This window comes from Anomalospiza imberbis, chromosome 5 (genome assembly GCF_031753505.1).
Source record: "Anomalospiza imberbis isolate Cuckoo-Finch-1a 21T00152 chromosome 5, ASM3175350v1, whole genome shotgun sequence".
Taxonomy (NCBI): Eukaryota; Metazoa; Chordata; class Aves; order Passeriformes; family Viduidae; genus Anomalospiza; species Anomalospiza imberbis.
In genome coordinates, this window is record NC_089685.1 from 28,510,381 (window position 1) to 28,523,639 (window position 13,259).

General features: G+C 41.1%; 2 protein-coding genes across 2 annotated transcripts in view; both read right to left on the bottom strand.

The window, feature by feature from the left end:
- Positions 1-361, bottom strand: part of YAF2 (YY1 associated factor 2) — a 31,757-nt gene extending 31,396 nt beyond the window's left edge. The window contains exon 1 of the mRNA XM_068189988.1: positions 40-361. Coding sequence (XP_068046089.1) covers positions 40-65 — 26 coding nt within the window. The 5' untranslated portion in view covers positions 66-361. The remainder of the gene's footprint in view (positions 1-39) is intronic.
- ZCRB1 (zinc finger CCHC-type and RNA binding motif containing 1) overlaps positions 1-13,259 on the bottom strand; it is a 290,430-nt gene that overhangs the window by 247,048 nt on the left and 30,123 nt on the right. The gene's annotated exons all lie outside the window — the stretch shown is intronic.

Here is a 13,259-nt window from a genome sequence, read left to right on the forward strand (position 1 = left end):
GGGCCCGGGGGAACGAGAAAGCGCCGCCGCTGCCCCTACCTGGTCGGGCTCTTCTTGTCTCCCATGCCGGCTCCAGACGCGTCCCGGCGCGGCCCTTTGTGCGTTTGTCAATAAGGAGGAGCGCGGGGGGTCTGTGGGCTCTAGCGGGGACCCGGGGAGGAGGAGCCGCCGCCGCAACCTCCAGCTGTCGGGGAAACTCCCGCTGCTGCCGCCGCCGCTGCCGCCGCCTCCCCGCTCACGTGTCCCCCCGCCGCCAACCAGCGGCGCCCGCAGGCCGCGGCGCCCGGCGGGCCGCGCACGGCGGCACCTTCGCTCCGCCGGCGGCTCGGGCGCTGCGAGCGGCGGCGGGGCCGGGGCAACGCGGGGGCTGCTGGGGGCGGCGGGCGGAGCGGGGGCGGTACCGGCGCCGGGGGGCGGCCCCGGCGGGGAGGCGGTGCTGGGCAGAACGGGCAGACCGGCAGTGTGAGTGAGTGACTGACTGCAGCCGGCCTGCAGGCTCTTCGCTTAAAGCCGCCCTTGTTATCGCCCAAGGTTGCTGGCATTAGCGTCTAGATCGTCTTGTGCTTCTCGCCACAGAAGTTGCTCCAGGCAGCGGTTTACAGTAAGAAACAAACGGGAATAAGCTGAATGCCAACTTCTGCTTAGAAGTCTTAGTCTAAAGCATCCCGTTGGCCTGAGGCCGTGGGAGAACACCATGGGTACCAATGCAAAACCAGGAGAATGGTGTTGCCTTGTCCCCGAGCAGGGTCCTACTTTTGCACTCAAAAGGTTGCAAGGACAGCGTGGTTCTCATGCACCATAGCAACCTCAGACAGGACACGGGTGTTTATCACCTCTGTTATCAGAGTGCACCAGAGCCCAGTCACAGACTAGGATGCCATTTTGCAGGATGCTGTGCAAACAGAACAAAGAGCACATGTCCTAAGAGCATAACAAAGAGAGCAGTTAGACACAGGTAGAGAGCAGAATGCAAGCAGACAATAAAATGATACCGGTCAGCATCTCAGTGGCCAAAGCTATTACTGATGCATTGCCAAGAAATTACGGGATTTCGAGAACAAAATATGCCCAAATTTCGAGTTTTACTGAAGTATGTGAAGACATAGACGTGTTTAAAAATTAAGCAAGTGGACAACAGAGAAACTTTCTGATTCTGAAGGCAAAGTTGTCAAGACAAATTTCAGCTAGAAATACTAGGCTAGAGAGGGAAAATGTAGGTAAAGTACTTGACACATTAGGGAAGCAATTAAAGACCCCTTAATTGGGATGTAGCATTTATGCAAAAGAACTAACAAGATTTTACAAGATTCACAGTTGTCTCTGTCTCTCTAGGAATGCTGTGTGTCAGCAGTTGGAAACCTGTGTAGGATTTACTTGTGTCTGGCCATTTATCCTGAATTCCTCCTGCATTCCCATCCAGCTTCCACTATTGCCATTTTCCTCACCTTATGGCTCTCTTTCTGTATTTGCCTCACCTTTCCCTTTCTTTCTCTATTGCAATTTCTTTCTTCCTTATCTCTTTATGCTTCTCATGCAGCCTTCTGTAAATTATGAATAAAATGTACGGATTGCACATCTGAGGGTGAGGCATGCCACATACAGACAGCTGGCCTGGGTTCATTTGCATTTAGTTAGACATCTACATGGACTAGGAGCTGAGACCAGCTCTCAGCAGCAGAAACAAGCTCATGCTGAAGGTGACTGATCTGATGCTAAGACAGGAATACAATTCTCTCACTTATGGGGACTATTTCTTTCCATTGACTATAAAGAGTGCTTTGCACCAGTAGTCCAGAAATGGATGTTTAAAATTACAGAATTGTATGAGGTGTCCCACCTGTGCTTGAACCTGACATTATGTAGAAATCTCTTGATGGAAAGCAGTAGAGAAACCTGTCTCCTTGTGCCCTTTTCCACAGCACACTCTTTCTACTGTATAAACAAACATTATTTCCCCACTTTTGGAAAGTAATTATTTTGAAATAACTGCTTTCTCTTGACCTTTCCCCTGTCACAGCCTACTTTCTCCATACCAACTGTGTGAAACAGAACTTCCACTGGTGGTTACAAAGTGCCAAGATATGTTGTAATCCCTCAGGAACCATTCTTGGACAGGACCATTTCTAATCAGGAGGAGGAAATACAAATGCCAGCCATAAATGTTATCCCTAACAAAAGAGTCATCTTTTTGGCTGTTATGTTCCAGACCTTCTGCTTCAAGGTCATCACCCAAATGACCATGACTAAAAATTACCATGTTTCCCAGCAGCATTGGGCTTGTTTCCCCTGAGCTCCAACTAACCCTTATTTTGGGAGCTGAAATGTGATTTGGATGGTACATTCAAAAGTTCAGGTGTATGGGTCATGGTGCAACTCACAGTGGTCATGGGTCTGTGCAAGTGTGGGTCTTATTCTTCAATAATCCTGAAAAGGAAAAAGGACTATTTTCCTTGCATCCTTGTTCTGTCCTCGAACAGGAACACAAGAGGAGACCACTGACAGCATCAAGCCATCCCATGTCATCTCTGCAACTGAAACAGTGATGGAAGGCATTACTTAGCAGCAATGCTGGAAAGCATATGTAAGAGGTGTGTGTAATAGTCAGATACTGAAGAGATTCAGGGGGACTTTGATAAACTGAAAAAGTCAAAAATTTCATACTCATATATTTTGTCATCCAGTGGTATTCATGTGAACCCAGAATACTCATCTGTCTTTGCTAAATATTTGTATGGCACACAATCTAGAAAGTTTGAATGACGAAATTGATGGCATCAGTATTAGCAGTCTTTAAAAAATGTCTCTGGGAAAGAAAAAGGATGAATGAACCATAATTTTGAATACCCTTAAATTTTGACTTTGTCTAGTACAGTTCTTTCAGAGCAATTATTTGCCCCCTGTTTTAATTCAGCTGAGCTAAAGTAAACACATTTTTGAGACAGAAGGGATGGGCAATATAACTGTATCCTTTTACATCAGGTGTTACTCTCTAGCTAGTATTTGGTCTCTTATTATCTTAAAATTGACATTTTTTGTAGCATTGTACAAGGGAAATGCTCATAGTATGATTATGATATTGAAAATTTTATATGCTGATAGCTAGTGGAAGTTATGTATTTCAGTATATGGTATAAATGTTCTGGCATTCATGACTTCTCAGCTAAAAGTTTATTCATAATAAAGATGATGTGAAAGAGGATGGTAGCAATATTTAAGTACCTATTGTGTAAAAATTCTTACTGCAGAGAAAATTACAGTTGTTCCCAAAAAAAGGTGTTCACATACAAGGTTATTAAGAACAAGCCAGTGCTGTGTAAATCCATACAAAGACTTGCCATTTAGTCAATACTTGAACCATCACTGTGCACAGCAAACCTATGCCAGTTGCTGCATTATCAGCATCTTGAGCAATTAAGTAATCACTTTGTCACTGCTTGAGCTTAAAAAACTCCCTATAAAGATGATTATCATTATGTTGTAGATAAACCACATTTTAATCCCTATTCATGAAAAGGAATAGTACAGAAGTATAAAATTGTACTAGAACAAATGCACGTTATTCCAGCATGGTGTATCTGTTTTGCTTGGGTTGCACTGGTATAATAGAATTAATACAATTAAATCAATTAATGGGAATTTGACTGGTGAGGGGTTTTTTGACATGTTAGGCATAATACGGCCTGAATCCTGGCTGGGTTTCTATGTGATACTGGGGTGGGGAAAAATTGAAAATCAGAGATAGTGAGAAGTGAAAGCTGCTTGCAGACTCTATAATAAAGACAATAAGATTGGTGACAGCGAGCACTGCCCCTCCAGCCTATGTTTGCTCAGCCTCAGGAGCAGCCCACTCACTACTCATGCTCCTCTTACTAGTGTGTGGAGGCAGGAGAGTGAAATTCTCCTTTAGAAAGGGCCAGAACAGAGAGGGACCACACCTAAAATACTTCATAACATCAGAGAGCCTAAAAGCTGTTTTAAAAGAGTTTTTACTTCCTTTCACGTACAAGTCTGACCTAAACATATTGTATATTTTTCAGGGAACTGTAGCACTTGCGAGAGTTGATTCATCAGCATATCCTTCAGGTTTCACACAGAGTGGCTCTGACATCAGCAGGGATATGCTGTCATGAACCCTGAGTAACATGGTAGTTCTTAAGTCCAGGAGTCATAATTTGACTGTATGCTTATGCAAATTTGGCTCCAAATTCATAAGACAGAGGATTGTGCACAGAACTCCTGCAGGTAACAGCACAGCAGCAGTAGTTACGTGTGTAAGAGCAATAAAAATCTGATCACAATGGTTTATTTTTCATATTTGTCCTCTGTGAACTGGAATGAAATTATGAAACCACTTACTTTCAGGTACTTGGTAATTTTCAAGTAATTATTTCAGTAACTGCTTACTAGTAGTCATTCACTCTTCTAGTTTGGGCCCAGCCTTTATCCTTTCAGATTTTGTACTGAATTTTAAAGTTGTTCAGCTCTATAGTTTCTTTAAATCCTCTGCTTCATAACAGAAAATGCTTATAGTAGAAGTTTCCCTACTTTTTCCATTTAGCCCCTCACTAAGGTAATCCAAGATGTGACGGATCACTGGTAGGAATGAAAGAACATTCTCAACATTCACTAAATATCTCTGGTCCTTTTGCTGGGATTTGGTGGCACATATGATAGCCTTTTAGACTGAAGAAAATTTATTTTGGATAGGTCAGATTGTTAATAAATAACACTGATGCTTAATTCTATCATACCTCATATAGAAGAGGTTTGATAAAAGCTGCCTGTGAATGCTAAATTGAAGGTATGCCAGGTGATTGCTCCAGACACTGGAAAGGTGTTCACACCCTTTGTCTGGATTTGAGGAACCAGTGGAAGTTTTCAACCCAACAAATGGTGAAAGAATGGCTCCTCCAGAGCAAATAGTTCAAAGTGGTAAAGCCAGATTTTGCTTTGAACCATCTATAAAGGAAGCAGAGGGAGACACGGCTCACTAGCATCTGTGAATTTGGATCTGCAGGGTTAAAGAAACTCAAGTGAAGCTGCCCTTATCAACTATTTAAATTTGGGGCTGAATCTTTCCCTATCTGCTCCCATCAAGGTGAATTGAGATAGTGTCCCATACACCCTGCGCCAAGGGGGGATTTATTTTGGCAAAGCCAGTTTCCTGAGGAGGAATAGGTATGTATTGCTGAGCCTCCTTTAAACCGAAAAAAATCTCTGCTGCCACTTCTTGCTGACATCGGCATAAGATCTAGCTGGTTACAGGGGTGAACACATAGATACCTCAATTAGCAAGCCAAGCTCCCTTGGGCCTATAGGAGAAAAAAAAAATCCCACTCTCAGTGCTATCTGTTCATGTGTGCTCCTTGATTTCATCATGTGCCTTGATCCCTCTTAATCTGCTCCCTCATTCCTTTTCTGCTATTTGTCATCTTCCTGGTTGTGTTTTTTCTCCTCTTCTATGTATTCCTTCATTCTCCTTCCCATTTTCTTTTCCTCCTTGTCTTTATGTCTGAGATTTGTCTTTCTACCTGGTCTTCTGTACTACTAATTCTCCCTGCTCCATCCTTCAAGTTCCTTTTCTGTCGTGTCTCACTCTTCTCTTGCTTGATTTTCACTTTCACTGATGCTCTCCCTTTTAGAAGTTGTTTTAAAGTGTTAAAATTTGACAAAAGATTGACTTTCCTATTTTTGTGTCACGCAGGTGGCAGGCTTCCCACGGAATTAGTGCCAAAGGAAGAACAGCCCAAAGGAGATTTCACAGTTTACAGCAATATTTAAAGCATTCTGAAACTGTTTAGGGAATATGGCTGAAGGTCACATAGCTTCTTGGTCCTACATAGCATTTTTTAAAGGCTGTCAGAGAAAAAAATTAAATACTGGAACTAAAGCCTCTAAGCCAGTTCCACGCTTAGTTTAGTGCTCCAACATTGTTTCAAGATAGCACACAAACACCTACTGCAATGGCTGGATTCACAAGTGCCACAAGCTGCCTTTGGATCAAAAGTACTGTTCAATTTTTCTCACTGTAAATCTCTTTTATGAATTCCTTCAGATTTACTCTGAGGTCGGAATTTGACTTAGAGGCATTATCTTTGACTAATGATGGGAAAAGGGTGAATGTGTCTGCATTGTGGGATCAGTAGGAAAAAAAAGATATTGCAGATGTACTAATTTTTTCAGATGTAATAGAAGTAATGAATGAATAAACCAACCTTCTGTCAGAAAAAAAAACCACACAAAGATGCTTAGTCTTTGGGAAGAATACATTTTCTATGTGTAGTAAAAAGTATATTTTGCTGCTTATAATTATATATACACGCATACAAACACAGAGACATGGGTACTTAAACATTCAAAAGAATTGAAAATTTTTCTTGAAAGGTATTCCATATCAGCTCACTACATTTTCATTTTTAAATATTCTGAGGTCTCCATGAGAGACCTCATGAGTCCTTTTTTTCCCAGTTTCCATATTATTCTAGGTAAGGAAGATAATGATGAATGTCATAGAAGTGCAGCATGCAGGAGTGCTGGTAAGAGATCTCACTTCTTTTTTGGTTTGGAATTATTGCTTGGTCTCAGTTTGCCAAAGCTTATCCCCCTCATGACATAATCTATATCAGTATCTTCTGCCTCCAGCTCCAGTGTTACATTTCCATTTTTTTGTTGTTTTTTTTCCTCCTACTTTTAATTAAATTGAATACAAAATATAGAATTCAAAAAACAAAAAGGAAGAAAAAAAAGAACAGAAATCAGATCCAGTCAATAGAATATGTCTATGTGGATTCAAACTCAAGGCCAGGTGGGGAAGCCTCTTCCCTGAGGAGAAGACAATTTCCTTGCCGCTGTGCTAAGGTTATTGCAATGCCAATATCCCTAAATAACCATGCACTACATCTTACCACCCTTTTGTCCCTCTTCCTATCCTTTTGCCTCTCTTCCCATCCTTTTGCTTGGACTTGTACTGTAGCCATGTGCAGGGCTGGACTGTGTACACTCAATATTGCATAAAAGTGTTTTACAGAGCTTCTTTTTCAAAATAAATTTGAAAAATTAATTTCAAAATGAGTATATTCATGAGAGAAAGAAAGAAAAATGAAGTTCTTTAATTAATGTGGAGTGTACCCTCAGGCTTTTCCTGTAGGGTTAGAGCACTATTTACAGTGAGCCTACTGCACTGACAGGTGATCTAGAGCTGGAAGAAGCAGAAATATCCCAGAGGAGCCTGTCAGTTGACACAGATCAGTGTTGATTCCTCCTATTAGGCAACTTTTCAAGTAGGAGATTCTCCAAGTTGTTCAGAATTCAATAAAAACATATAAAAATAAAAGACTATTGAACCTTGCAGCGCTGCTATTTTTAAGATGACTCAAACATTTAAAAATGCCATGGAAAAAAATACTGCAATTATCAAGATGATCATCACAGATCACCATCACTGGAAGTTGAACACTGAGATGAGATGACTTCTTCACAAAGCAGCTACTCCACGGGGTTTGATGAGGGTTGTCAAGCCAGCAAATGACTGTGAGACTGCATGGCTAATGCTGCAAAGGCACATCACTGATGCAAAACTCTGCTCCCAAGCTAAACTGCTGCCCTTGGGCTATTTTTATAAAAAAGGACACATAATTAAAATAAAGGAAGTTTGAAAAATGACAAATTTTGTTACAAGTTGAATATGAGTCAACAGTGTGCCCTGGCAGCCAGGAGGGCCAACAATGTTCTGAGATGCCGCATCATCAGCCAGGACAAAGGAGGGGATTGTCCCACTCTGCTCTGCACTGGGGAGGCCTCACCTTGAGTTCTAGGGGCAGTTGTGTAATGTAAGAAAAATACAAAACAATGTAAGATGTAAGAAAAATACAAAACTACCTGAGCGTGTCCAAAGGAGGACCACAAAGATGGTGAAGGGCCTTAAGGGAAAGCCTTTTGTGGACTGGCTGAGGTCACTTGGTCTGTTCAGCCTGGAGAAGAGGAGACTGAGGGGAGACCTCATTGCAGTCTGCAACTTCATTATGAAGGGAAGGGCAGACACTGATCTCTGCTCTGTGGTGACCAGTGACAGAACCCAAGGGAATGGCCTGAAGTTGTGTCAGGGGAGGGTTAGGTTAGGTATTAGGAAAAGGTTCTTCACCCAGAGGGTGTTTGGGCACTGGAACAGGCTCCCAAGAGAAGTGGTCACAGCACCAGCCTGACAGAGTGCAAGAAGTGTTTGGGCAACATTCTCAGACACCTGGTGTGATTCTTGGGGTGTCCTGTGCAGGGCCAGGAGTTGGACTCAATCATCCTGATGGGTCCCTTACAAACCCTCATCTCTGATGATTAATTCTGCATCAGACTTATCTTCTGTAGCTGTTACACACACTCGACTAACCCTCAGAATGCTCTCTTACAGTCCTACAAAGAAATCTTCAAAGAAACCCTGAGATCAAGGCAGTGTTAGCACAAGCTTTAAGTCAGCTTTGAGTGACAGTTTCTGATTTATGTTTTCAAACATACCAACCAGATCTCTGTCTCAGTTTGTTCATTACCCCTTGCAAAATAAATAAGGGTATTCATTGCCTTAATGTATCTCTTCCAGAATAAAGTCTTTGTACATAATCTATTACATTATATATTTCAGAGAAGAACTGCTCTTTCCTGAAGACTGGATTTATGAAAATACTATCTAAAATCTTCAATTTTTAATTAATTGCAAATTCTGTAGTATTCCAGACAACTCTAATGTCCAAATTTATTCTCACCAAATCTATATAGCTACTACCATTTTCATATAAACCTTGATAAATATAGCTAAGAATGAAGAGTTAAATGTCCTTTTTATTGTATCAGTAGAATATATAGTAAAGGCATTTCCCTTATCCTTGAGGAAGTGCTTAAGCAGATAAAGTAATTAATAATGTGAGATACTAGCTCATCTATTAACAACAGAATATTTGTTAGCTGCACATGTAAGAAGATTTTAAACAAGTTCAGGTATTTTAGATGTACTGGAATTGTTTGAAAGAAAAAAATCCTATAATTGGATTTATTTGTTGGAAAAAAACTATTGCACAGTTTAAAAGAGAGACATGTATCTGAAACTCTTTAGCCATGTCTCTCATTAATGTGCAGTAGAACACAGTAGATACTGTGTTTGGGTTAACCACCACATCTTTATGCAAGCCATTCAAACTGTAGGTAACTCCAGGTAAGACTGTCCCTGTGTAACTAGAAAATAACTAACTGTATAGCAGACATAGGGAAGAAGCAGCTCCACAAAAAAGTGTCAGGTAAATATGGATTGACTTTGTCTTCATTTGGTAACTTCAGGAGGTCAAATACAAGAGAAGTCATGAAGCTTCAAAGTCTAAAAATTGTGTGTATTCTAAGGGCTGTTTGTTCTGTCTTCTTAGGAGTCTGCCTGGGACACTAGCCAGAATAGCACTGCAACAGCACCTGACAGATAAAATTAAAGCATGAATCATAATCTCTCTGGTCTGCCAAACTGAGCTTTATTCAAGTTGTAGCTGTAAGATGGATTACAGTTTGATGGCATGTCCTGAAGTTAACTATCCCTTAATTTCAAACGGTGTTGTGAGAAGGTTGTGTATTGGCACTGGGGTACAAATGTGGGTTTGTGTGATGAGAATTGAGTGAAGGGAATTCAAATCGTAATGGTTTCTGTTGTGTAAATTTAAATTAAATACCAGCTTGATATTTGCCAGGATGAGATATCATTCTGACAGAACAGAGTAATTAAGTATATTGAGGGAGCTCTTTGGACTAGTGTTAAAGGATAAAGAGCACTGTAAAACTCAAGGCAGGGAAAATGTGGAATGCTTCAAAAACAAACATTTAAAATAGCATTGATAATAAATTATTTAAATGAAATTTGGAATGTGGAATTCTTGATGTTTGGAGCCTTTTTCTTAGGTATGAGGAAGGACAGCCAACAAGACATGGAAGAAAGCCCATTACAAGGCAGAAGTGTATTATTTTCATTAATGCTAACATTATTGATAAGTCAATCTTTGAAAACAAATCTACATAATCTATAATCTTTGAAGCTATAGAATTGGTTGGGTTCCACAGTAAGTATCATCCTTATGATTTTTATTTTAGACACTGTAGTAATCAAAGGGTGATATAGCTTCAAAGAGTAATATGACATAGGCTGAAGTTCAATTTAGCATACTGGTAATGGACAAAGCACTGGGATTTTTCAGTTGCCTTGACTGGGACAAGGGATGGAAATACAGAAGTCTTCAATCATCAGATTACCTTGATATGAATGACTGAATATAGGCTTAGTTAAAATAAACAGTTTGTAATTGCCAACAAACTGCCTGCTTTATTAAGACCAATAAAAACCACAAACTCAAAGAGGTTTTAGATTTGTATAGCTTAACAATTTTGTAATCCGTTGATCAAAGGATAGTATAGAAACAAAACAGACTATTCAGTTTACAATTCAAAGCATTCTTACATTTGAGATATCAACTCACAAAAATAAAATATCTAGCAATATAGCACTTCAGCGCAATAATATGCATTTACTTGTTGTCTCGTTGGTAGTGTTCATTAAGGACCTGACATTCATTCTATTGGTTGCAGATATGACCAAATCTGGGAAAAAGTTGAGCCTGATTTTGATAAGAGTAGCCATCAGTGGCTGCAGCTAGTATCTTTTCCAGGATTACTTTCAGTTAAATTAGTGATACACATTCTTAATAATGACCCCAATTTAACATTGATTTTTGTCTGACAATTTTACATGTGAATATTTAACCAGAAAGCCTGTGAGGAAACCCAGTAAGACACAATAAAGGTACCATAATACCTCACAAAACCTGAGGATATAAATGCAGAATCTTTGCTCAGCTGTAAAACACTTGAAGTTTTGAGCCAGATTAATCACTGGGCACCGGTTGCTTTGTGCTGCTACATATCAAGGCAAAGGGAGATACAAGTTAGGCCACGTCTACTGATAGCTGCTTTGCATTACTGGGTGAACTAACACCAGTCAAAGAAACTGATCATCAATTGACCAGCAGGCAGGCACAGACATGCTTACAAGAGTGGCATTGGAGACCAGGTGGTAATCATGTGTGTTGTCAGGGAGAGCTATTAACAGATGAGGCCAGTGTCCCCAGTTGCTTTTGCCCAGCTGAGCTGATCATGCAAATCAGTAAGTGAGGAAGCATGACACTTGACTGTTATCTCCAGGTATAGGTGTATAGCTACATCTATACAGAGATGCATATATACACTAAGGTATAGATCTGCACCTGCTTATTGCCTATAGCAGCTTCCATAGCAGTTGTTAATACCATACCATCAATGTATGTCCTCCATATGAGGCCTACATGTGACATTTCAGGAGATTTAACACTAGGGAAAGTTTGAATGCTCCTATGTTTTCACATTATTGAACAAAATAACAAAGAAAAAAGTCGCATCCTCTGCACGCACCAGAAAGGATGTGGCAGTCCAGACAGAGCTCCACAAAAACATGCAGCCAGGTCTTAGGCTGCAGATGTTGTCTACCTAAACTTTTAGTAAAGCATTTGACACCATTTCCCACCGCATTCTCCTAGGGAAACTGGCTTCCCATGGTGTGGATAGGTGCTGGGTAAAAAAACTGGCTGGATGGCCAGGCCCAGAGTGATAGCGAATGGAGCTGCATCCAGCTGGCAGCCAGTCACCAGAGGGGTTCTCCAGGGCTCAGTACTGGGGACAGTCCAGTTTAATATCTTCATTGTTTAATACCTTAATTGATGATCTGGACGAGCGGATCAAATGCATTCTCAGTCAGTTTGCAGATGACACCAAGCTTGGTGGAAGCGTTCATCTACTGGAGGGTAAGAAGGCCCTGCCAAGGGATCAGGACAGGCCAGATCAACAGGCCAAGGCCAGTTGGATAAGACTCAACAAGGCAAAGTGCTTGGTCCTGCACTTGGGTCACAATAACCTCAAGCAGTGCTGCAAGCTGAGGGAAGAGTGGGTGGAAAGCTGTTCATAGGAAAAGGACTTGGGGATGCTGGATGACAGCAGCTGAACATGAGCCAGTGTGTGCTCAGGTGGCCAAGAAGGCCAATGGCACTTGGCCTGTATCAGGAATTGTGTGGCCAGCAGGACCAGGGCACTGATTTTACCCTTGTACTCAGCACTGGTGAAGTCACACCTTGAGCAGTGTGTCCAGTTCTGGGCCTCTCACTAGAACAAGGACGTTGGAGTGTGTCTATACAGCTGGTGAAGAGTCTGGAACTCAACTCAAATGAGAGGCAGCTGAGGGAGCTGGGGATGTTTATCCTGGAAAAAAGGAGGCTTAGGGGAAACCTTATCACACTCTACAACTGCCTCAAAGGAGGCTGTGGTGATGTGGGGGGTTCAGCCTCTTCTCCCCTCTGTCAAGAAATGGAACAACAGGAAATGGCCTCAAGTTGCAACAGGGAAGAGGAAAGTTTAGAATAGATATTTGGAGAAATTTCTTCATAGAAATGGTTGTCAAGCATTGGAACAGCCTACTCAGGAAAGTGGTAGGATCACCATCCTAAAAATTTTCAAAAAACCCATGTGGATACAGCTCGAGGACATGGGTTGGTGGTGAATTTGTTGTGATGCTAGGTGATGGTTGGACTTGATGATCTTGGAGGTCTTTTCCAGCCTTAATTGTTGTATGGTTCTAGCAGAGATGTGGGATAAAAGACTGGCAAATGACACATTTCTGAAGTGACTGGTTTAGGTTTTTATGCTTTCTATTCTAAAAATTAAAGCATTTTATCAGTAAATTGTCAGAAAAAGTGCTGTACTTGACAGATAGGTGATGCAGCCTATGACACATCCTTAGTGATGCATCCTACAATCCACACAAAAGGATCTTGAACTTTGATATGTACAAAGCAAAGAAGTTTTGAATCATTCTCTCAGATCTCTATATGAAGACACATACTGAAATCACACCAGTACTCTATGTTCCTTACAGTACATTGAAAGTCTGGAACTGGGAGAAAAAAATAATTTGCCTGTGGTGATGATTTTACAGATTATATAAGCTTTCTCTGATGTTGTTCAAAAGTTGTAAGAAAGGGTTGTCATAGTAGGCATAGTTAGGATGATCTCTAACAGCATGTTGCCATTTCAGTATGAAGTCCTCAGTAAAGAGCTTGGAAGAATTATTTCTGGCCAGTTGAATCACAGTGTCTTAGATGTGCTGATGAATGGTGTTGCTATACAAAACCTCTGAGCTCAGAAGCAACCTTAAAATGTCT